The sequence below is a fragment of the Dermacentor andersoni genome, chromosome 2 (genome assembly GCF_023375885.2).
Source record: "Dermacentor andersoni chromosome 2, qqDerAnde1_hic_scaffold, whole genome shotgun sequence".
In the NCBI taxonomy this organism is placed as follows: domain Eukaryota; kingdom Metazoa; phylum Arthropoda; class Arachnida; order Ixodida; family Ixodidae; genus Dermacentor; species Dermacentor andersoni.
In genome coordinates this window covers 11,069,270-11,094,172 of record NC_092815.1, presented here as the reverse complement: position 1 = coordinate 11,094,172, position 24,903 = coordinate 11,069,270, and the positions used below count along the sequence as shown (strand labels likewise).

At 44.2% G+C, this 24,903-nt stretch overlaps 2 protein-coding genes across 6 annotated transcripts in view; one reads left to right on the top strand and one right to left on the bottom strand.

Annotated features, from left to right (window-relative positions):
- Cog1 (conserved oligomeric Golgi complex subunit 1) overlaps positions 1-14,203 on the bottom strand; it is a 73,937-nt gene extending 59,734 nt beyond the window's left edge. The window contains exons 1-8 of the mRNA XM_050190156.3: positions 13,976-14,203; positions 13,861-13,905; positions 13,666-13,732; positions 13,223-13,305; positions 11,758-11,827; positions 11,031-11,198; positions 5,494-5,628; positions 463-634 (exon numbers count right to left, since the gene is read on the bottom strand). Of these exons, the coding sequence (XP_050046113.1) occupies positions 463-634; positions 5,494-5,628; positions 11,031-11,198; positions 11,758-11,827; positions 13,223-13,305; positions 13,666-13,732; positions 13,861-13,905; positions 13,976-14,058 (823 nt within the window). The 5' untranslated portion in view covers positions 14,059-14,203. The remainder of the gene's footprint in view (positions 1-462; positions 635-5,493; positions 5,629-11,030; positions 11,199-11,757; positions 11,828-13,222; positions 13,306-13,665; positions 13,733-13,860; positions 13,906-13,975) is intronic.
- An 83-nt stretch (positions 14,204-14,286) lies between these two features.
- LOC126543004 (band 4.1-like protein 4) overlaps positions 14,287-24,903 on the top strand; it is a 175,868-nt gene continuing 165,251 nt past the window's right edge. For 2 of the 5 annotated variants that reach the window (XM_055077551.2, XM_055077553.2), the window contains exon 1: positions 14,287-14,843. In XM_055077551.2, coding sequence (XP_054933526.1) covers positions 14,718-14,843 — 126 coding nt within the window. In that variant the 5' untranslated portion in view covers positions 14,287-14,717. Of the gene's footprint in view, positions 14,844-20,060; positions 20,707-24,903 lie in introns of those variants that run through there. The other 3 variants (XM_055077550.2, XM_055077552.2, XM_050190152.3) reach the window with 3 other exon arrangements.

Sequence of the window (24,903 nt, the reverse complement as noted above, 5' to 3'; positions counted from 1 at the left end):
CCAAACATTCATTCAAGCAGATTCATTCACTCAAGCAAATGTATTTGATATAGCTTTCACGGAACTACGAACACAGTTTGCAGTATCATGAGCATATGTAACACAACTTTCACTGGATTAAATTTTATTTTCTTGAAGTGATTATAAAGCCTGAAAAAAAAAAGGCAAGTATGCATATGCATATTATGAGCAATCCCACCAAACACATACACAATTTTGTAGAAGACAGATATTCAAGCTAATCATTATGCTTTCTCAGTGCTATTTCTTTCTTTCTTTGTATTCTTCTAGCAGTCCCACATAATTTCAATAACACTTACAAGTAGATTACAAATTAAGAATGCAAGGGGTTGTTACCAAATCACACATACCAAGAAATGTGATCTTGCAAAAACAAAGCAGTGTTGAGCATAAAATCGCAAGTCAGCATTGAAGGGCACTAGGCAGTAAAAGCAGTCTTACCACAAGCACTGCTCTTTGTGACCTCAGATAAGCGCGACTCCAGTGCACTTGGTTGCGAACTCAGGAAAGCTGCTTGCACTAGCTGAAGTGTGGATACAAGCAGAGCAGCCAGGCCACAGAGCTGCTCCCTTGTGGAAACACTGTCTGATCCCACCAGCTGATCCACAAGGCCCTGAAGCAGCATTGCACGTTTGCACAGGTTTCCTTGGAAAATGCATTCATAAAGCTCACTCTGCTTGTGTGGTGAAGGTGTTGGGAGTTTTAAAAGGTTTGCTTGATTGAGTAGCTAAGAAAAAGGCACCATCACGAAGGTGCTACGGTGGCAAATACTGTATAGTGATAAAATGGCAACTGATGAGCTTGTCAGCTAATTAGACATATTATGGGAGGTTGCTAGGGCTACAAACATTGTCTCTCTGTATTCATGCAAGGCAGTCTTCTTATACCAAGAGCACAGTAAAAAATAGAATACTAGAGCCCATCATATGTAAGAACAAAATCTTAAAAATCTAAAAAATTAAAAATAATTTTGAAATCTTCTTGCTGTCAACCACAACCACTTTTAGACTTCATAAAAATATTCTTGCTATATCAATGCCTAGTTTGCCTAAAACTATTTTTGTCAGCACAAATGGCAGGAAGACCTGACAAAAATACAAGGACATGATGAAGTTCACAAAGTTAATGTTGTATACCTAGCCACTGGGAGCGACCATACTGCTTTCGCCAAAAATCTATTTCACTGACCTTGCATTTCATCCTAAGGTAATTCTGTTTTTTTTTCATCAACAGACAAGCAAAACCACAGAAAGATAGAAAAGGAAAGAAGAGAAAGAAAAAAAAATTGTTTGGGCATGAAAACAGGTGAGACAACTGGCCTTAACTATTCATGTGGTTTCAGGTGTGCTTTGCTATTGGGTGGGACTTCACTCAGGAAGTTTTCTCTTCTTTTGTGAACAGGACATGCTACATTGTGTACAATCTGGTTCTGTTGCTTTCTTAAAGTGGTCTTTTGACTTGCTGGTGCACAATGATCTTCATAACGCGGAGGGTGCCAGATTGATTAGGAAATCAGAGACAGAAGTGTGCAGATAAAGGAAATGGGGCAGGTTGAAAAAGTTTCCTCCTTGCTGGCTTCCAAAATTGAACCCTGCTTTCCAAAAGAATTTGCTGCACACACTTCCAGTGCTAGTGGCACTGCACAATAAGAATGCCAACAGGTGTGAATTGTGCAATCAGGGGACATCCCCAGCTGCATTACATCTTGCTTGAGTTCTCCCACAAGTCTGGGATGGCGCTACAGCCCTCAAATCACATGAAAGGATATGCATATGTGCAGTCAAATGCCTTTATAGCAAAGCACCTGGGACCTCCAAAGTGCTTTGTTATGCAATCACTTCACTATAAAGATTGTGCTTGGTGAAAGAACAGTCATTTACAAGGGGGGCAATAAAAATGAGACAAAAGAATTATAGGGCAATATCTGTGATACCAATTTTTTCTAAAGGCTTAGAAAAAATATTCTTTTTTCGACTGACTAACTTCTTTGACAAAATAAATCTTCTTTCCGACGCGCAGTTTGGTTTTAGAAAAGGTTGCTCTACTGAAACAGCTTTATTAACTATTAAACAAAGTGTGCTACAAAACACTGAAAATAAACATATAACTCTCGGTCTTTTCGTAGATTACAGTAGGGCATTCGATTCACTTAACCATAACATACTTATACTAAAACTCTCGGACTACAGGGTTCGTGGTAAGCAGCTCGAACTATTCCGTTCATACTTAGCCAACAGGACTCAGTGTGTGTACATTGGTAATTACCATTCATCTCCCCTCCATATAAAATGTGGTGTACCTCAAGTCAGTATTTTAGGTCCTCTTTTGTTTAATGTGTACATAAACGATATTGTCTGTATTGACACAAGCTCAACATTTATCTATATGCCGATGATAGCACTATCCTACTCTCTGGAACTGATGAAGCCAATCTAGCATCAAGATGTAATCACGTCCTTGAGAAGCTCGTATTCTGGTCAAATTCTAACTGCCTCAAGATTAATCCAGCTAAAGCTAAGGTACTTTTCTTCCGTACAAAAAAATAAAGTAATTAATTTAGAACAGTATATATACTACGACAGGCACAGGATCGAAATCATCAATGAATATAAAATTCTTGGAGTAACATTTAGCTAAAATCTCACATGGGATTCCCATGTTGACAACTTATACAAAAAAATTTCAATGAACACAGGAGCTCTATCGCGTTGCCGTGCAATTCTCCCAGTGGAAGCCAAAAAACAATTTTATTCTGCATTGTTCGCTTCCCATATTAATTACTGTAGTCTCGTATGGTTGACCACTACACAAAGGAATATTACGAGGATTTGTTAACCGTTAACCCTCAATAAATACAAAGATATAGTGAAGCCCACACTAGCATTACTTCAACAGCTCTTTTCTTAAAAGAAAAAATCATACCTACCACTATTGTCGTGAAACTACGTACATTCATAATTTTTTTTTAACAAAAACTAAGTCCTCCTGTGTCTGCTTGTATGTCACATTGTAGTGTTTTTAGAATGTGATATCTTCTCCTGATGTATTAAATGTGTTTCTGTGTATGCATATGTGAATTCATATATATGTGTATGTGTGTGTGTGTGTGTGTGTGTGTGTATACACATATATATATATATATATATATATATATATATATATATATATATATATATATATATATATATATATATGTATACACGCACACACACACGTCATTTTCCCCCTTTTTTATTATATTTGACTTTTATATATATATTCTTTTCTGCTTCTGTATATAAAGCATTATATCTAGTATTGTGTATTCTTATTCTGATGAACTGTTATTTTCTGTTTCGTATGTTTTTGTTTAAAGAGACACTAAAGGTTACCAGAAAGTCAAGTTAAAGTGGTAGAGCAATGTTCTAGAACGTCTAAGGCGTCAACATAATCGCGAACAGAGCTTTAGTAACCGAGAAATTGAGGTAAATGCATGACACGATTTGAGACCCCCCAGCGACATTCCGGTACTAGCCCGATGACGAAAGCACTCCTCATAATTTGTGTTACTTATACTCAACTACTCGGATTAAAAATATCATTTCATTCGATTATAAGACGGAAGAAAATGCTACTTGTCTACGTCTATTCGATTCTAAGAAAAAATAACATTTTGACGTTACCCTTCAGCAGTATGGGTGGTCGAAAAGTTTCGTTTTCGCTCGACTCTGCGCCGCGCACGCTTTGGAGTTTCAGTAGTTTCGTTATCGCGTCATGCTGTGCGGGTTCTGCTGGCTCGCGAAACTTTCATTTGGAACAAGCAGCGAGAATGCCAAGTCCATGTGATGTCGTGGGAAGCCCTCGTTGCTTTCCCGCTCCGGAGAGCCGGTGTCGAGGTCGCCGTCGTAGAACGCAACGACGCCGGCTGCGCGAGCCCTCAGCAGCAGGTCGCGCTCATCAGTGCTCAAATCGCTGAAGTTGAGCCCAGCATCGCGAGCCAATCTGTCATTGTCAGGGTCCATTGCGACGAACGTCGAAGTTTGCTTCATAGAATGAAGTACCAGCTTTCGCGCGTTTCTCCTTCCGCTAGCCACCTCACTCCCGCTTTCGCTCTGCTGTCGGCTCTGTCTTGGCTCTGTTTCTGGCTGCGCATTTGCGTTTTGCGCAGAAAAGCCGTAGCACCGTCTGCGGACGCCGTTCTACTCACCGATGGCGCAACGTCACTATGAGACCATGATGTCAGTACTCCTTGATCGGAGGGCGGGCGATTTGAACTGCGGTAGAGGTACGCGGACGCTTCAGAACGCATTTTCTCTTAAAGTCAGTCTCTCCTTGGCACGAAACAAGCGTTTCGAGGTTTCTGGGATGGTATTTCAACAGTCCACGTTGACTTAATAGTAACCTTTAGTGTCCCCTTAAACGGTTCGACATTCATGTCGAGGTCAAGCCCTACCTTGAATATGGTGTCCGGGCCTCTGTCAAACTGCAGACCGCAGCTTTTAGCCCTGTCAACCACAAAACTTGTTTTGGAAAATAAAGAATTTGAAGTAGATAATATTCTTCTGTGCACTTCACCCAACAGAATGTGCGAGTGCAGTCAACCTTAATTATGGCATCAAGATTCATGGCACGCTCGGTAGCAAAGTCCGGCAGCGGTGCAAGATAAGCAGTGCAGCAGAGGTGGACTATGTCCTGTGATTGGCAAGCTCGTCAAATGCACCTTTGGCGCTAGTGCTGACAGCAGCAAAGTGGCAGCGCCACTACATGAAATTAATTGTAAAGCAACAAAGCAGCCGTCAGGGGTGCCCAAATTGGTTTAAGTGCTCTTCTCTGTAGAAGCTTTAAAAATATAGATGACAGATATAAATTCAGCTGGGACATACGGAACTCTTTGTTATAAAGGTGATTTTACTGAATAGGTATTCAACTACACATAATAGGCCATAAACGTGGAGTACAATAAAGAAACTTGAGAAGTTCGTGTATGGACAATGATAGACGTAACATTGAGAGACAGGAAGACAGAGGTATGGAATAGTGGGTGGACGATATCCTGGTTGAGATTAAGATCAAGAGGAATTGGGTGAGTCATGCCATAGTAGATAATTGGCAGTCTACTAGAGTAACAGAATGTACTCCAACAGACAGTTGAAGATGGCAGAGGACTAGGTGGTACGACGGGATTAAAAAATTTGCAGGCATAGGACACAGGTGTATTTGTAAAACAGGTGTAGTTGGAGAACATGGAGGGAGTCTTTCATCCTGCCATGGACATAAAAGGGCTCATAATGGTGATGACCCATGAAGCGCTATACACTGAGGTGATGAATTTGTCAAGCACAACTGTTGTCAAAATGCAGCCTATCAGCATGGGACACAGAGTGTACAATAATTTTGCAGCCACATCACAAGCACTGCTGGCTCACAGACACACAATGAATTATTGTACTGTGCTGAATCATGCAAAGCTGAAGACAAGCATGACATACTAACCAAGCGCCGCTGCAGTAAGTGCTTAAGCAACTCAGTAAGGGACGAGCCTTGAAGAAGAGCCAGCCCTGTGAGTGATTCCAGAGGAGCCTCCCATGACACTGGTGGCTCCAGGGACAGCAGTCTTCTCCAGCATCCCTGAAAACCACAGGCATGCGTGCTTAGGCGTGCCGAGTAGCATTAATAAGGATGCTCAATAAAGAAGCTAGTCTGTCCAACTGTCCGTTGATATTTCGCCTACTGTACTACTAAATATGGATCATGTTCAGATAATGCATGCAAACTAAAATTGTTCACTCCAGCTCACTCAGGTTTTCAAGACACGGCATGCTTCTGAAATCAAAAGTGCGCATGTTAGCTATGGCAGCATGCTAAACCGTGCATCACATGTAAGTGTCACTTTGCTTTCAGAAACATGGCTTTGCTTGGCTAAAAAGAACTTGGCTTGACTTGTACATCACCTAATAACCAAAGAAGTTTGACAGAAAAACCACAAGAGCACATAGCCATTCTTGCAGAGATAATTCAAGAGTTTGGGAAGTATTAACTATATGAACCTTGCCTTGATTAAAAAAAAATTGCAGGAGCCATCGATGATGCTAGTCAATGTAAGCGAATAGCCTGAACGAATGAGCAAAGGAGCAAGAGGGAAAGAGAGAGAGTGAAAGAGAAATAATGAACTAATGTTTTTCTCGCCGAGTCTTACTATTAACCACCAACCTTGAATATTGCCGAAAGAGCCAAAGAAGGCTATTCACTTTAATAAAAGGTTAATTTCTCATGGCTAGGGCCGCACTTGCTGTCTGCTTTTCACTAATAATTGTATACAATCGCTAGCACCTATCACTATTTCCGGCACACGTCTGCACACACACAATCGCAACTAGAGACAGAAAAATTCTCATAAAAATGTTCTCCATTTTCAGCATTAGTACTGGAGGACTGGATATCCTGACTAGTAAGCTGTCCGTTTCACTAATAAACTATGCGCCATAAATATTGATTGTCGGACCCTTTAAACTGTTCATTCAACAATGCTAGGTCGGGTTTTGTGCTCTCTATGTGAAGGGACGGAAGTGGCCAAGGGAGTTTTGGAGCAGCTCTGGGAGCAGCAAATTCGGCACATTGGAGCAGGTTTGGCGCAGGAGATAGGTTTTGGTGCACACTAGGTAAGGCTCAACATGAGTGAAATACGGACAAATCAAGAAAAGATGCTCTTTATTTGACTTTGCTGAACACTACTAGGTTACGGCGAATCAGTTCTGTAGAAGTTCGCAAGGTGGAGGAAAGTTCTCTAAAGGAAAAAAATGTCGTACACCCGACAAAAGAAACCCATTTTCGTTAACCCATTTGAACCACTATTAACTTACATACTGGACGTGCCAACTAAATGTGGCCAAGAAAAGAGAAATAACCAAGGGATTTACGTGGATAGCACCCACTGTATGCTGGCAGGCTTTTGTTAATGCTATTCAAGAGCTTTTTTTCCCGTTGTGCACAAAGAATTAATATTTAAGTTTCATTAGCTAACATTAATTACCTCACTTATTGGATTATTGTAAAAGGATATTAGATAATGCAAATCCTAGGTTGCTTTAAATCCAGTTCTTGCTCATGTTTAAACATCCTCCACAACTCTTTGTTGACATCTCGTCGATTAGGTAAGTTTATAAGGTTAAAAAAAAAAATTAAATTATGGGGTTTTACATGCCAAAACCACTTTCTGATTATGAGGCACGCCGTAGTGGAGGACTCCAGAAATTTCGACCACCTGGGGTTCTTTAACGTGCACCTAAATCTAAGTACACGGGTGTTTTCGCATTTCGCCTCCATCGAAATGCGGCCGCCCTGGCCGGGATTCGATCCCGCGACATCGTGCTCCGCAGCCCAACACCATAGCCACTGAGCAACCACGGCGGGTAGTTTATAAGGTTAGCTAATTAGACTTATTCGTGCACAATGAACATAAAATACGGACTCTGACAACCACGAACAACACTCATCAACGTACAGTGAGCACCATTCGCATAATGCGCTTAGTTATTTTTAAAATTCTTGGTGACATTCAGTTGGCGAAGCTGGCAAAGAATAAATATGAAGTTACTTTGTTGGTCACTACATGTTTGCCAGTATTCCACATCACTTGGCAAGAAGAATAAAAGAAAAAAACTGACATTTATGAAAAGAATAAAAGGAAAAGTGTACAGTGGCTTTTTGATGGCGTCGCAGACCAATATTTTGCACAAGCACGATTATTAGGGCTGTCCCATTAAGTAAATGTAAAACAGCGACTTATATTTCGAATGCTAAACAATGGTTTCCTAAAATTTCTGGACTAAATCTGCGCAAGTTGTTGCGTCGTGAACATCATTGTCGCGAATGCAATTTCTGTTGTTCACATATTCTCCAACCCTTTACGACTGCCATTTGGCCGCCCCCCTACAGTAGACTAAAACCAAAACTTCACATCCTTGGTTTGTATTTTGGAGTACAAAAGACTGATTTTGTATGGTGTAGTTGTGCAGAATATAATACAGAGTACCCGGAGTGCAAAATTGAGTGATGGTTATGGTTGCCGGTCCGGTCATGAGATATTTCCGGTCATGAGATTTCACATGCACTTGGGAAATATATTTTAGCTTTACACACATGGTGTTTGCCATTAATTGACGCAGATTTGGTGTACACGCGGACCTTCAGATGTATAACAACAGACCGTACAACTTATTCATTCAGCTGAGCGCGTGGCTTTCTTTCCTGACTGCCCCATAAAAAAGAGCTACCACTTCAAATGATCTTTAGCTGGTCTGCATATTACGCAAATGCCTAGGACTTATACAAATCATTCGAAATGCATTTTATAGCACAAAGAATTTTAGTTTTCCTGCAGCCAAGTTACAATGTGCCACCAAACGCACCCACACTCCAAAGACGCTGACACTGAAACGGATTGCTTTAGCTTAGCTTCTAGGGCTATATGTGAGCCAACACATAGCTGTGTGGTTGCCACTGAACACGAATATCCCGCAAAATTGAGCGACTTCATTCGAAGATAAGGTTTTGGCGCAAGATGGCACAGCACTTCCATCCCTGTCTGTATCCCATTCTATTGCCATTGCCACTTTGACTTGAGGGCTGTGCAACGAATCTGGCGTACTACATGTTGATTTGTATTTGAAGAACCAAATTGTGCATTCAAGAAAGACAACCACAGAAAAAGGCGATGGAGACGGAAAGATGTTGATGATGTCATTAGTGTGAGGAAGAAAGAAAGATAGCAGATAACCCACAGCATGCTGCTCTAACACTAATTGGGGGTTTATGTGCTGGCTAACGAAGATCAAGATGGGTGAATTAACAGACCACGACAAGAATAGTGGACAACACAATGATGACTTTCAGTCAGTCTGTTGCAACTTTGTAATCAATCATTTGCAAGTGAATCTTTTCTTTTTTCACAGGAGCGCTAATTTTTGTTTTACTGTATATAGACTGTTCAACCTTAAAATTAGAAAAAATGTTGCAGTTTGAGCCAAAAGATACCAATATTTGGTGACACATACTAAAAAATGCCTTATTACACAAGATTATTTTCTTTCTTATGAAAGTAATCCAGTGCTACTTGCCCGTCCAGCCATGTCTTTCTGTGTCCTCATCTTAAAAAGTAGTGCTGGATTACTTTCGTAAGAATGAAAAATAATGCATCACCAACTAGCCTTGCAACGTGATTGTTAAGCGAATTACTCAAGATGCTGACTGTTTGTTAAAAAGTTAACAGAAATTGTTCTGTAGGAGCCCTTTGGACAGGTATTCTGCTCTATAGTCACATCAAGAATTATGGAGCCACAAAAAGAACAAACGTTTATGAAGTTTGTTCATCACACATTCACGAAACATTGGCCAAAATTTTAGTTGCTGTTGTACATTGGTGCCATGAATTGGTGGCTGGGCGGCATGTAGGCCTGAGTAATAAAGTGGTTCAGAGATATAAGCCTCTGAAATATCACTTGGTGACTGTACTTGTATTCTTTTGCAAAGAGTTTTGCTTTAAACTGTGCGCCAATGAAAATTATCCACATCAGAACTACAACTGTATAGAAGCTCTGAAAATCTGGTATTTTACAATAGAGTAAAACCTTGTTAAACCATATCCACTTAAACAGTAGTTTCACTTTAAAAGTAGTAAAGTCAAATCCCCGACTCAGTGGCTATTGAACATAATGTGTTTTGTATCTGCATAAACCGTACAAGCTTATTAGGTACGTATCGGTCAACACGTAGTGTTTCCACTTTTCGTTGCGCAAACACGGTGGTGCTTCGTCTCCATCGGGCGGCCCGGCAGAACAAAAAGCCTCAGAAATCTGAACAACGGCCTCCAAGCGCCCTGTGCGTCTGCGCGTGAAGCCACATCAACATCAACACCATTTCGGTGCCGTCCCAGAGAGTGTTGTGGCGTCGTGTAAGCGAGGACTCACATCATGCCAAAGCTCGGATAAAAAAGACGCCGGGGGCTCAGCATAAAAAAGAATTAGAAATCATTCGTGCTGTCGAACTTGACATGAAGAAGTCGGCGCTGGCACGCGACATGGGTCTACTGTTAACTACGGTATGTGGCATTTGGAATGCAAAGAAGTTGGTCAGCAGCGCTGCTGCAACCGTGAAGAGATGTCGGCTGCGAGGTTCGACTTTTCGCCATCATTGCCTCTGTTTTGCCAAAGTGCCGCCTAGCGACAGCGATAAGGATGACACGGAAAGCGACAGCATGGGTGATTCAGGCCCAACAGTGGCAGAAGCTGCGTGTTACATCAGCCTCACGAATGCAATTGTCGCGACGAGAACAGTACACCGCAATGAAAAGGTGCCCCGCAACTTCTGCAACGCTACAGCGCCCGTGCACTGAGAATATGCAACGCACTAACGAGGAATCTGCAATGTGAGTGTTTGCCGAGAAACGGGGACTGGTTGAAAAGCTGCCTCACAGCTTCAGTAAGATTGAGGCCGCTGTCGTCGCTGCTAGGCCGCCGCAGCATCAAATGAAAATAACACTTTTGTCGCGCGAAGTAAATAAATTCTGCATGTTTTTTCCCCTTTCACCACACTCTCTCTTCCATTTTTTACAGGTAAGTGGGCGACCTCATGCTATTTCAGTTAAGCAGTACTACCGTTTAGTACGTACTTTTTCCAAGCTCCGGCCAACTACGGTTTGACGAGGTGTCACTGTAAAATAAATGTCAGCAGAGTGTCACTGTGCACTACCAAACACAATACCTTTTGGGAGAAACAAATATAATTTCATTGCAGCTAGTGCGACCATCTTTGCCTGCAAAAGTGCAGTTGATGCCTCTATGCGCTGCTCTCTGTTTCAGCATGAACAGCAAAGTTGCAAAGAAATTTAGGATTTTCAGGATTTCCGTGCCCTGAAAACTTCTGCAGTTGGCTGTGCCTCTCTTGCATGACTGGTTTACGTCGAGCTTCCAACCGTCTGTCCCACATTCAAGTACTGCTACAGGATGCATGTGGGTGCCAAATGCACCGCATACCTGGAGCAAGCACTGTCCAAGGGACGCAAGGGAGGTCCCCTGACGAGAGACCAGGGCCTTCCATGGCTCCAACCCTGTGCCCAGTTGCAGGTGCCAGAGGACATGCTGCCCCAGGCACTGGAGGCAGGCTGCACGACCCCAGCATTCGCGCTCCGCTTCACCCCACAGCTGCATGTCGCATGAACAGGGACAGCACAACACAGTGCATTTGTCAAGGCACACTATCTGAGACAAGTGATCTCATTTATGAGTTGCAAACTGTGCTAGAGAGATAATTTACACACTTATGTCCCGTGCTGTGGTATTGGTAATGTGGAACACATTAACTACACTAAATGAACAGCGAAGAAACACAAGCAGACAGGGCTGGCACTGGATATAAAATTTTACTGCAGAGGGACAGCAGTACTTTAACCTATATTATCCATGTGGCCATATTTCTATAATGAAGAACTTGTATGGGTTTCCTTTGTAGTTTCATGTCACTTTCAGGTGACTGCTAAGTTTCCTTTGTTTGCCTGGCCACAAAGGTCAATGCAGATAATTTTTTGAGGACAAAGGTTTCTAAACTTCCTGCTACATGTGACAATGTCAGCAACAATAATCAACAACATCATTGTAATTTAAGCAAACAGCAGCCGAGAATTACCTTTAGAGCATGACAGTAATAACCATTTTTTCTTATTAACACTGGGCAAAGCCTAAGAGAGATAAGCAGCACTATCACCTTTGAAGGAAGGTCCACCAAGAGCTTCACCTGAGCAAGGACAGTGTAGTGGTGAGACAGAGCCCAGTGCCTGAAAGCACATGACACAGGAGGTGAAGCATCACATTGATGCAGTTATTGAGTTCAGCAGTCAGTGCAGTTGAAGTGCTCAAAATACTTGAAATATCCTAATTCCATCACAATAGCTGATGATTTCTCCTAACTTGGCACGCATTCTGTTACTATGATAGGCCACTGGTTATCTGCCCTGTGCATTACATCATCTCCCTAACTCCATGAAAGGTAGGAATCGTCATCCACCCAATAGTAGTATAAAGCTACAATGGAAAAGAATGTGGGTTTCTGAAACTTGTGTGGGTTTCCACTGCAGCTTCATGCTACTCCCAAGTGGATGGCAATTTTTCCATTTTGCTACACTTGCTCCACCTAGAGGATTTCCTCAAAACGAATTTGCTAATCCCCCCCCCCCCAACCCCATTTCTTCCTCTCAACTGCCCCACAATATTTGCTACACCCATTTCATCATATAATGTGACACTTTTCATTTTTCCGTTCCATCATTTGTTGTGCCGTTCTCAATTCTTCTCAAGGTTCTTTCTTATCCACAATATTTCACCTCCATAGGTTACAAGTGGTAGAATGCACTGCTTGTACACTTTCTTTTTTCTCAGAAGTATCAGTAAGCTGCCATTCGTGACTTGAAAGTCCCTGCCACACGTGCCTCAAAATTTCCGACAGCCACCATACAAATTAAAAAGGAAATGTTTCAAAAATCAGAAATTAAGCTTGGGACGGGCACTGTATGGCCCCACGTAGTTTGTGCATAGGGACAAATGCCTCTGACATTACTGCCAACCCCCAACCACATTTTCCTCTAGCAATCTGTGGATGTGTTTAGTCACTGTGCACAAGGTATGCAGAAATTCAGTTCATGGTTGCGTTTTTGCCCTCCAGAAGAGGAACCTCCTAATTTTCTTTTGTGACTAGCATCACCGTTTATTAGGGAGCTTTAGGTTCTTGCACACCTAAAGTTATGGGACGCAAACCAACAGGCGTACAAAAGAATGCAAAAGTGAAAGAAGTACAATATAACACAAGCAAGGTGTGAGGCTCTGGATACAAAAATACGCCTGGCTATACTATTTCTGAAACTTTCTATTACTGTGTTGCCAATGCAGTCCCAGTCTTTTCTTTTTTTCTTTTCTTTTTGCCTGTCTAACCATGTGTACTCTCTTGAACTTTGGGTGTAGTGTTTGCAACCGTGGCTATATCTTGGTTTTTGCTTAATTGCAGCTGTTCCCATAGCTCCGAGAAAAGTGCAAGAACAGGAAGTGAATACCGTTTTCAACACCTGACATCAGATAATGAGGTTAATGTTAAATTAACCTCATTTTGTGACGTCACTTTTGCATACAGGTTATTTAATAGAGCTCTCGCCTGCCTAAAATCCAGAAGAGAAACATACTCAGGACGAGCAGCAACTGGTGTTGAAGGCTTGCCCTGCAAGCTTTGGCACTGTTCCGTTAATTGGGCCACGTACTGTTTCACCTGCAAGAGAAGACATGTATTTGCAATTCTGTGAAAACCGAACTTAAAGCATGCTGCACAACTCTCACGTGAGCTCGTTGACAGCCATAAATAATGTGCGTTTTGTGCTCAAGCGTTTATTAATTTCAAGAATCAAGTATTCATAACGTAGTGATGACGTACAGGCTGAGACCGAACTAAGTTGGGCAATATCACATACGTACTCGCTCACAAAATTTTACGGAATATGGGGGCTGTGAGAAAGACTATTTCCCTGTGGATTCGGCGCACAGCATGGGATTGCTTGGGTCGAATGGAATTGACGGCGCTCTGCAGTGCACGGTCAATTGAATAGATGGAATAACGAACCGAGTCACTTACATTCGCAGACGTTTGCTGCATTTGACCGATGGTGTCAGCGGCCTCGATCAGATCTCTGTACCGTTCCCTAAGATAACAAACGAAACATAACAATATTTTGGATCGATCCAGACCGGCTACAACGCAAACCGAAAGCACTACAGCAGCTCAGAGGTGCGGAAAGGCAGTGGTCACAAGAAGTCGTGTAGCACTTACCCAACCATCTGCCGCAGATCTTCTTTCTTTTTCTCGATTTCAGCCCTGCGAAGAATAAAACATGTTAGACACAGTCCCAATTTATCGTCAGTACGCAGTAAGACAAACAACTCACCTAATGCTCTGCTCGATCTCATGGATTTGCTTAATGTTGTACTGCTCAAAGAGCAAGTCGGTGCCACCAGATACCAGCTTCATGGCGACATATGACAGGGGCGTCAATGAGCAGCGATTACTTCTTGCTCTCTACGCAGCGTCGCTCCATGAAATCAAGCGAGCCTTGCTACAGTGAAAACAAAAGGGCGCGATGTTGTATGGATGTAGCACCGCTAACAGAAACTCGCGGTGACCAACTCGATAGCAAAACAAGTGCCGCTAAGACCAGCGTGGCTAACTGCGAGTTGCGTGCGCGGCAAATATGCCATAAAACAAAATAAGGTTGGTACCAAAAAGTTATGCAGACATTAATATTTTATGTTGGCCTACTTTACACAAAAACTTACTTGTGGTATATGCGTCTTTTTTTTTTTTTTTTTCGTAAGGCATGATCGCCTGTTGGGTCTGTAGCAGTCTGTAGAGGCTGGTGACGCGCGTAATTCAAGTAGTCCATGTCTGCCTTTGTACAGTGAACCCTCCAGCAGTTACCTATTCTTTATTTTAAGCGCTCACAAAGTATCTTGCGCAGTGCTACAACTTTCTAAAAGCCAAATTTATTGGTCACGCTTATGTGTGAAACTATGATAGTTGTAAGACACTTTGTGAGCGCTTAAAATAAAGAATAAGTCACTCGAAGTCGGCGACTCGTGGTTGCTGAACGAAGCAAATAGTTTGGATTTTTAGTATTGTCAAGCTCAGTAATGAGCTTTCATACAATGCAAATAGGTCGACATGCGGTGTCTACGCGCAAGGAACGTCTACTGCTGTGGTCGCCTTGTACCTTCCGAACTGCTAACTCGTACTGCTGCTTGAAAACGAGGACTAAGGTTGGTAATTAAGGTGCCTCTTGGCCCATCCTACTCTGTGTACGTGTCATATTATGAAGGCTTACCATCATCGGGTGCTCGATGCTCGCGCGCGCTGCACTGACAGCTGCGCACTCTCCTGCGGGGAGCAAAATTTCAGGTGGCTGGGGGACAGCGTAGTACAGAAGTGAAAGACGGGCAGCATGACGGGCAGTAAATTGTCTCCAGTGGCGCACGGGGCATGGCCCCCCAGCCCCACCCATCCTTTGAAAAAAAAGAAAATTTCGCTATGTCACATTGTCTCTCGTACATTGTTTCGCTTTTTGCCTGTGACCGCTTTTCATCAAATTATCATTATCACTTTATAGCTCGGTGCAAGATGTGTTGGGTCGGAAATTATTTTACTGTTGTCCGTCACGAATAGTGCTGTTCTCGATCACGCTACCACCAGCGAAGATATCTGTAACACAGTGGTGCTCTGGAATGTACAGTCACGGCCGCTCGATAAAAACCTGTGCTTTTATCCAGTGGCCGTGGCACAGTGCTCGGCAATTAATTGAAACGCGATACTCGGAGTGCATGGCTTCCGGAGCTCTTTGCGCCACCGGTGGCCTGGCTGGACTCTGGGGACCTGATGCAGTGTGGCAGCGATCACCCAGCGCTCACCAGTAACGGAACAAGGAGCCGGCCGCGCCATGCGCTCCGAGTATCGCGCTTCAATCGCCGTGCATACGGTGATACTTGTTTAAATAGCGGGCGGACCGGACCCGTCAATTCAGATTCAACGTCCAATGACTGTCATAAAAAGTCCGATCAAAAAGCAGCCTAGTTACACTAATATCTGGAGTGAACAATACGCATTGATTGATTGATTGATTGATTGATTGATTGATTGATTGATTGATGTGCGGGCGCGAATAGTCCAACAAACTATAAAACTAATATTCTCCGATTAAAACTTCGATCGCCCGTTCCCGACTGGCTTTTATATTTCCCTGCGGTCCCTTGAAAAACGTATTAAAGAAGGCGCCCAACGTATGTATTGTTTCTTTCATGCTACTGTAAGAAAGAAAGAAAGAAAGTGTGCTTTCGACTGACTTTTACAGCAAACACTTTCACTTGAGGAGGTAATATCATAGAATAAAGAGGTAATATTCGACAAACCAGGGTTGCGAGCATCGGAGTTCGGCTGGTGAACTGGTTTCTCTGTTGGATCTGGAGGGCGTTCCAATTAGGCGTTTCTTATCTGGCGAAACTCACTATAAGAATGTTGGCACGAATGTGTACGGCCAAAGTGCATAATTGTGCGGTGCACATGTATAAGTGTGAGCGAAGCAAAAGTGTGTTGGCTTCGAAGTGTTTGGAAACGTGCGTGTCGTGTCATTATATTTAAAGGCAGTCCAAAGAGGGAAATGATTTCACCTGTATTGGTAACTTAACCTTCTACAGTACTAAAAACACCACTCTTGCCGCGAGAAGGCGCTTGGTATAAGTCATATACCAAGTCATAGGTATAAGTCAAGGCTAAGTGTGATAACGACAGAAATACGGAAAGAGAAACAACATGTTCGTTGGAAAGGAAGAAGGAAACCGGAAAGCTGGTGGAACAGGGAGATACGAGAAGCGATCGCTGAACGACAGAAAGCATCTCGAGAGCACAGGCTGGCAAAGAAGGCGCAGTTGCCGCAGGATCAAGTAACCAGTAAATGGGAAATATACCGGAAGAAAAAGGGTATGGTTCAAATACTGGTGCAAGCAAAATTAAAAGGAGAAAGTGAACGTTGGTTGTCAGAAATACGTGAAAAAAAAGAAGGCCGCACCTAGAATATTTTGGAACCACATAAAATTATTAGGCAGGAAGTCAACAACAATACAACAACATATCCTAGACGAAGATGAAAACAGACTGGAAGGAGAAGTGGCAATAAATTACATCCGAAAAGTAACAGCCAAATCTTTCCAAGGCAATGACGAGGTTGTATTTGAAGAAAAAAGCATGAAAGAGACCCAAGTGGAAAAGGAGCTGGTGCTGACAAATTTAAACTGAAAGAAAACGGAAGAGAAAATTCCTTAGCGCACAGCCACGGGTCTGATTAATGAACTAGGACGAAAAAGTAAGGAAGCTCTGGTGAAAGCAGTGGAAAAAACTTTAAAAGATAGACGAATACCAGACAGTTGGCGACAAAGTAGAATGAATTTAATTTATAAACATAAGGGGGAGAAAGATAGAATTCACTCGTATAGACCGTTGACCATTACATCGGTAATGTACAGGGTAGCAATGTAGGCAGTCAGATTAAAGCTTCAAGCATGGGCAGAGAATAACGGCATTTTGGGAGAACTTCAGAATGGCTTCAGAATAGGTAGGCGTTTAGATGATAACTTATTTGTTCTTACTCAGTGTATTGAAATATCAAAAGTAGAAAGCAGACCGTTATATGTGGCCTTTTTAGACATTACAGGAGCCTATGACAACGTAGACCGCAACATTTTGTGGGATATTCTGGAAGGGGAAGGCTTAGGTCTACAGCTTTTGAGAGAGATTTACCTAGAAAGTACCGTTTGCGTTGAATGGGAAGGGATGAGGAGTGAGGAGAAAGTTCATATCAACAAGGGACTGAGGCAGGGGTGCCCTTTATCCCCGCTGCTGTTTATGATGTACATGGTGAGGATGTAGAGGGCGCTAGAAGGAAGTAATATTGGGTTTAATCTCTCATACAAACAGGCGGGTACAGTAATAGAGCAGCAACTCCCAGGTTTATTTTATGCGGACGACATTGTGCTGCTAGCTAACAAGCAAAGTGATTTGCAACGTCTGGCTAATATCTGTGGGCAGGAAGGCAACAATTTAGGTTTGAAATTTAATGTTAGAAAATCAGGTGTTATGGTATTCAATGAAAACAGTGAACAGACAGTGGAGATACAAGCCCAGGAAATACCTCGGGTAACAGAATGTATATACCTTGGTATATAGATAAACGAAGGCAATAGATATATGGAAACACAGGAAAAAACTATAACAGTGAAGGGGAAGAGAAATGCAGCCATAATGAAGCACAGAGTGCTATGGAGAGACAATAGGTACGAGGTCCTCCGAGGTATGTGGAAAGGTGCAATGGTTCCAGGACTTACTTTTGGAAATGCGGTTGTTTGCTTTAAATGAGGGGTACAATCAGGACTCGATGGGAACCAAAGGTCAGTGGGTCGCCTCGCATTGGGCGCTCACGGGAAGACTACAAATGAAGCTGTGCAGGGTGATATGGGCTGGACTAGTTTTGAAGTGAGGGAAGCTCGCAGTAAAATTGAGTATGAAGAACGGCTGAGGAATATGGAAGAAAGTAAATGGGCTGGGAGAGTGTTCAGGTATCTGTACAGGAAAAACATTTATTCACAGTGGAGGAAAGAAACTAGGAAGCTTACCAGCAAGTATGCGGCCTGTAGGGAGGGCAACACAGCAACAAAGAAGGTCAAGCGAAAAGTCAGAGAGGCTGAAATAATCTCATGGGTGGCGGCAATGGAAAAGGAACCTGCCATGAGTAGCTACTTAAGAGGAAAAAACGAAATCAGGAAAGAAACAATTTATGATAACTCAAAGGGAAGCTCACTACTTTTCGAAGCGAGATCAGGATGCCTTAGAACACGCACCTATAAAGCGAGATATAAGAAGGAAGAAGAAGCATGTGCTTGCTGCGGCAAAGCTAGGGAAACTATGGAGCATGTTTTATTAGAATGTGAAGACGTCTACCCAGCGGTCGATTTAGGCACCACTGGCATCCTTGAAGCCCTTGGGTTCAGCGGGAGCAGTGGAAAAATAAACATGTCCGCAATGGACATTAGTAAGAGGCGATTGGAGGATTGGTGGAAGAAAAGTAGGGAAACGACAAAAAACGGCGACGTACAAAAGCACAGTTCGCAATAGGGGATCAGAAAATTTGGGTGTGGTAGTTCATAGTGTTTTTTTTTTCCTTTTTTATCGTTTAACCTAGGTAGGACATTAGGCAGTGTAATGGCAAGAGCTTGGTGGCGCAACCCACCGCCCCATTACGAAGGGGACGCTCATAACATCCATCCATCCATTCATAAAGGCGCAAACAAATAAAGAAAAGACGGGTGGCGACGCTGCCTTGAAGTTCCCGCAACGTCTTGCCGTGACGTCATGGATTTTGACGGCGACTGCATGCTACAGGGTCGAATTAATTATTTATCGGTAAAAATGGACTACTTCGTATTCCAAATTAACCAAGGACCCAGTAGGGCAAGTTTTAAAACCTTTTACTAAGTCAGTGCAGTCCAAATACGAAAAAATAAGTTGATTGTCACTTTAGCGTAGGCTAAAGAGGGTACGTGAAGGCGAAAGCCTCCGTGTTCACGAGATATTCTTTGAATTACTTGACATTCTCATTCGAATGAGTTGCTACTTCATATTACTTCTCTCCCACCAAAAGTCGTGGGTTCGAGTACACTGGTTAACTCTATCTTGATTAACTGTGCCTTAGTTAACACCGAAGGTCGTGGGTTCGACTCCCACCAGTGGTCATGGGTTCGACCATCAATGGTGGCACCATCAATTTTGGTTCAATTTACTTTTCGTCCCACCGAAGTTCGAGGGTCCCACTCCCACCAAACGTCGAAAGGTCTTCGAAAGAGTGGTATAAATCACGGGAGGCGAAACGCGTACTCTATAAGGCAGTGAGCACATTGTTAAATCAGGTCTGCGGAAGTCCGCGTAGGTATGTTCATGAAAGGGAAAGTTGTTCCCCCTTGTTTATAGTTCTAAAATATTTGGAGCTTCGCGGATGACAATTTTATCTTGTTTTAACATTGTTGCATAGCCTTTAACCTTTACACTTTCAGAAGCACCAACCACATTGGAAGAACCGCTAAATCTGTTTTATAAAATTCGGCACCATAATGATCAGTAGGATTTGCGGTTCTTTCTGTATGGGTGGAGCTTCTGAGATGTTCAAAATTACCGCTGTTTATACGGCACTGCAGGTGCTGCCATGTGGCGGCATTAACATGAGACGTGAATACGTAAATTGTTTCTGAGACTAAAATACGTCGCCTCCAAAATTGCTGTAGTGGTGCGCTGTTAGGATTTCGGAGGCTGCAACAAAGTAGGAGTTGCTTCGAACATACGTAACTAGGTGGCGCTAGTAAACTTCTTCGCCCTAGCATCTGCTAGGTACGTTATTTGTCTACTGCACCTTACTTGCTTCATGGGGCGCAGACACTGACAGTATGTCTATACGTTTGCGTTATTCACGGAGCAGTGCGCGGTGCTTCTGAAGACGGGTACGGCAGCTTTCTGCATCCTCTGTACCTAGCGCCGTTGAAAGAAAGGTAAAAAGAACAGCAGTGGACGAGAGGGGAGACTGCGGGAAAGGGCGACCGCGAAGACTGCTGCCCCTCCCGACAAACGCCGCCGCTCAGAAGCGAGGCACCGCTTCAGGAAAGGTGTGCAACAGGTTCGCAGAGGCCGGCTAGTGGTTGATTGTCTCCGCGGTCGTTCTCGTTTTTCTCTCCCTCCTGGATTCGGAGCTGCTGCTTGGAGCAAGCACTGTGGAGTCATGTCGGAAGAAGCGGCTCCGCGGCTTCTACTGCCGCTGCTGCCTTGAATCTGGATTTTGACACGCGCCAGAGATTTCTGCTGCTCGTCCTCGGAAGAGGCGACGCCGCATTCTTGACGGGCTTCTGAGCCCAGGGGAATCTGTTCGCTCGGAGTGCCAATACGACCGCCGCGCGAAGATCCTGTTCTCTGCCGGCGATCGACCACACACCGCCGTGAGCTTTCGCCATGAGGTGCTGTTTTGGCGAGAAACCCAAGACCTTCCATTGCAAGGTGGTCCTGCTGGACGAAACGGAACTCATACAGGAGATACAGGTGAGCGTTCATCGTGCGCACGCGTTCGTGCAACCGAGTGTTTACCTTTTTTTTTCTTCTTCCCTGTCGCATGCCGCGAGCAAGGCTATCGATGGTGCTCGCGATGTTTTAGGTCGTCTCGAAATGGAGCATCCCTGCTCTTGCTGGTATAAGCACGCTCTAAAGCGAAGAACCTAGTTTTAATTTTCACAATATCGTAATTGTAGCGGGCGGTAATTAGTAAACTTCATTCTGTACGGGAAATAACATAACGTCTTGCGTGTCTCACTATAAACTTCTTTCGCATTTTGTACCGATGCATGGCACCGATCACACGGAGGATGCGTGTGTTGCGAGATCCCCGGGCCAAGTTTTCACATTACGTGCAATTTTTAGTAACTGATATCTTCTGAGCGTCTCGAAAAGGCTAGACAATGTGGTGGGACTGGCGTCCGCCAGTTTGTCCGCAGCCTGGCCGAAATTGAGTGCGTAATGAAGGGTGCAGTATTACGTCAGAATGCTGGCATAGCTTTCCAATACGTGTTCGGCACATTACGCTGACAGCGCTGTGACAGGCGCATGACGGCGCCTGGTTTGCATATAGAAAATATCCAAGTAGTTGCATCGAACAGTTCTATAAATACATTCCTCGAGCTATTGCTCGGGTACCTCGCGTCAAGAATTTACGATTTCCTACACAATGTTGTGGCCGCTTCAGGCAAAAAGCTGTCACAGACAGCTTCTGAAGACTGCAAACATTTTAGAACAGCACATGCTGTATGTGTAGTCGTGTTGCACCCTTTCCTTTAGCGGCAGTTCTGCAATCCGCGGAGCTGCACTGCAATTCGATACAGCGTACGCAGCTGCATTGCCGTCAACATGATGGGCTGGTTGGTGGTTCGTGTTTAGAACGGAGGCGGACTGCGCAAAAATACGTACAGCGAGATCGACGAGGGACAGCGCGACAAAGCAGGGAGGCTCGGCGTTCTGGACAAGGTTTTCCCTCCTCTATTTTAATCACGCGAAGCTCACGGTGTCCCATTGTGCATGTCGTCTGCTACTAGGGCGTCGCTCCAGTCATCACCTCCTTTGCTCGCACCATGCTCAGTGCTTCGACAACCCCCATCCTCACCGAAGGTGAAAATTACGCATTAGCGGCATTACAGATGCAGGATACGCTGAGCCATAAATCACGCCTTGGTGCCGCACTGCTAACCCTCGCACGCGAAGTAAGGTCTCTCACTCAACTTACGAGGAGCGCCAAGAAGGCGTGTTCGTCTTTGGCTTCTTCTTTAACATATATGTTTTTTTTTTCCCGGCAGCTCCGACGAATGCTAATTAACAGAAAGCGATCTACGTGGCAGTACTTGAAGTTTCTTCTTGTATTTGACGCTTATATGTTTATCCAATGCAAAGAAATAACGAGCTTGATTACTGTGCATGTACGGATGACGTCTGTTTATTGTCCACGCTCACTTTGACCACAATAAACAGACGAATAAAAACAGAGAGAAGAGAGAGATGACAACAACGACTCAATGCAAGAGTTGTTCAAGAGCAAATGTTTCTTTCTCCCCGTCTCACGAATAAATGCGTGCAAATTGACAGCTTACGTCGAAAGTGTCGCTTTGGAAAGAGTGATAGTCACGTGGCCTTATAAAATCGTGACGGCACATCCTACGAGCACTTTCGTGTGGATACGCCGCGCAGAGACCGCCTGCCCGGATGCGCAAAAGATTCCGAAGTAACGTATCCGAAGAGAGAGAGAGAGAGAGAGAGAAAGCGAAACTTATGTATACAGTAAATACACCGATCCTCAAATCGAAAGCTGCATGGGATATTTCCTTGCATAGTCGACACATTGTTCACCTAAACTGGCTGTGTGGCTAGGTCGCGAGGAAATGCAACTCTGTGAAGAATTTTGTGCTTCCAAAACAAGGACTAGCCCTACACTGACACTAAATTGGGCCGCCTTCGCTCGACATCATGGTCGCGTCTGTTAATTTGCGCTCGTCATGTCAAGGAAAGTGACTGAAGCCTAATTTCCGTTCGTCAGCGGCTGTATTCCGATGGTACCAGAAAGTAGAACTCGTGTTGTTATTAATTATACTTCGGCGAATGTTAAAAAAAAAAACGCGTTCAAAATTATCCTCTCCACTGGAACATGCCGATTCTGGAGGATTGGCCGACAATGTTCCGATACCAAGTGGCACGCACCCAGTCGCACATACTCATGTAGTGGCCCAAGTTGGCTTGAAAGAGGTTAGGTACTTACGGACATGTCGAAAAGTGCGTTGAGTTCCCAAATAATACTAATCGCATTAATGTTATAGATTAGCTCCTTATCCTTACAACGCTCCACCTTCACCCTGCCCTTGAAGACGGCCGCGTTAGAAATAGGTTGCTCCATATAGCTCGTGACGCAAGTTCGGCTCTCTCTTTTGTACGTGTAAGGGCAAAGCGTGTGAAAGTTTCCTGAAACGAATGAAAATGATAACTCTTTCGGGCGTGTGAAATGAGATTGATGTTACTAATTGAGTGATGCGGTAAATTAGTTTATGGAGCTCAGCTCAAAGCAAATCTTTATTTTGCATCTCGCAGAGTCGAAGTTGGAATATTGGAGTGAGCGCGCCTTTAGTGTGCGCGAAACCAGCCTCCTGCGCGCGCAGCCGCCAACGGAATAACGCATCCATAAGAGAGAGAATAACTTTATTGAACTGGGGAAATGGGGATAGGGGATTAGGAGCTTGATGGGTGGTGCCCCAAGTCCAGGGCTCCACTGGCTTCTGCCGCTAGCCGAACGTGACCAAGAAGAGCCTTCTGCACCTTCGGGTCTGAGCTGGCGAGTTGTGCCTCCCATTGCTCCAGTGTGTTGGTTAGATTATACCTAACTAAGTAGGCATTTAAATTCGGTGGTCTATTTTGGCATCCCCATGAGATGTGGTACAAAGACGGTGGTGAGTCGCTACACCACGGACAGGCACGCCCGTACATCGTTGGGAAAATTTTGCTCAATCTTAACAAATTTGGGTAGACCCCCGTTTGAATCCTGCGGAGATCTATTGCGTCTTCCCCTTGCAAAGATGTGTGGGGGGCGCCGTATTTTTGCCGCATGCCGCGCTGGTGAGCAAGAATATCGCGTGGTGCCATACGTGCCAGATCGTTATTCTCCTCCTCGCGACGGCTTCCCTGTGAAGCGGCGGGTTGTGAATGGGAGTGCGATGGTTGCTCCGCTCGGTTCGTGAGCTCTCGAGCTAGAACGTCAGCCCTCTCATTCCCCTCCAGGCCTGCGTGTCCTGGACACCAGACCAGCCTGTATGTATTCTTGAGTTCCTTTCCCAGGAGGTGGCTAACATTGAAAGGGAGACGGCCGTTCATAAAGAAGCGGCACGCCTCCTGAGAGTCCGAAATGATGGTGTTGTACGACGACCCCGTCCGTTCCCGGTCCTTGATTGCCAAGGCGATGGCGAAGCATTCTGCCTTGGAAATAGAGGACGTGATCAGGGAGGCGCTTGAGATTAGGCTAGTCTTGTCATTGCCTATGACAGTAACTACTGCACGCTTCCAGTTGTACTGAGAGGCGTCAACATAAACGGTGTTCTCATTATTTCTGACTAGTTTGCCTAGCCATTTCACTCTCTCTTCTCTTCGCTTTTTGTTTCTGTCTTTGTGCATATTTCTCGGGACAGGAGCGACCGAGATCCTGCTTCGGACGGGACCGGGAATATCCACCAGTACCTCGTCCAAGTTTTGGGGGTGTGGTGGAATACCCACCCGAACCAGGATCTCTCTGCCCGATCTCGTCTGGCTAAGTCGGCTTCGTTGTGAAATTAAAGTTGCCGCCTTGAGCTCGGAGTATGTGTTGTATACCCCAAGGCCAAGGAGCTTGTCTGTCGGGGTGCCTACCGGTAAGCGCAAGGCCACCTTGTAGGCGCCTCTGATAATAGTGTCAACCAGCTCCTCCTCACTCTTGTTGAGTGCGTGAAAAGGGAGGCTGTATGTTAGGTTGCTGATAACGAGCGCCCGTACTAAACGGACAGTGTCGCTTTCCCTCATGCCTTGTTTGTGGAAGGTGATTCTTTGAATCATCCTTGCCACTTGTTTTGTTGCCGACTTTAGTAAATTGATGGTGTGGCTGGCCCTGCCGTTGCTCTGAACCCAGAATCCCAAGATCCTAGCAACAGTGACCTCTTTGATTTGCTGATTTTCGATTTCAAT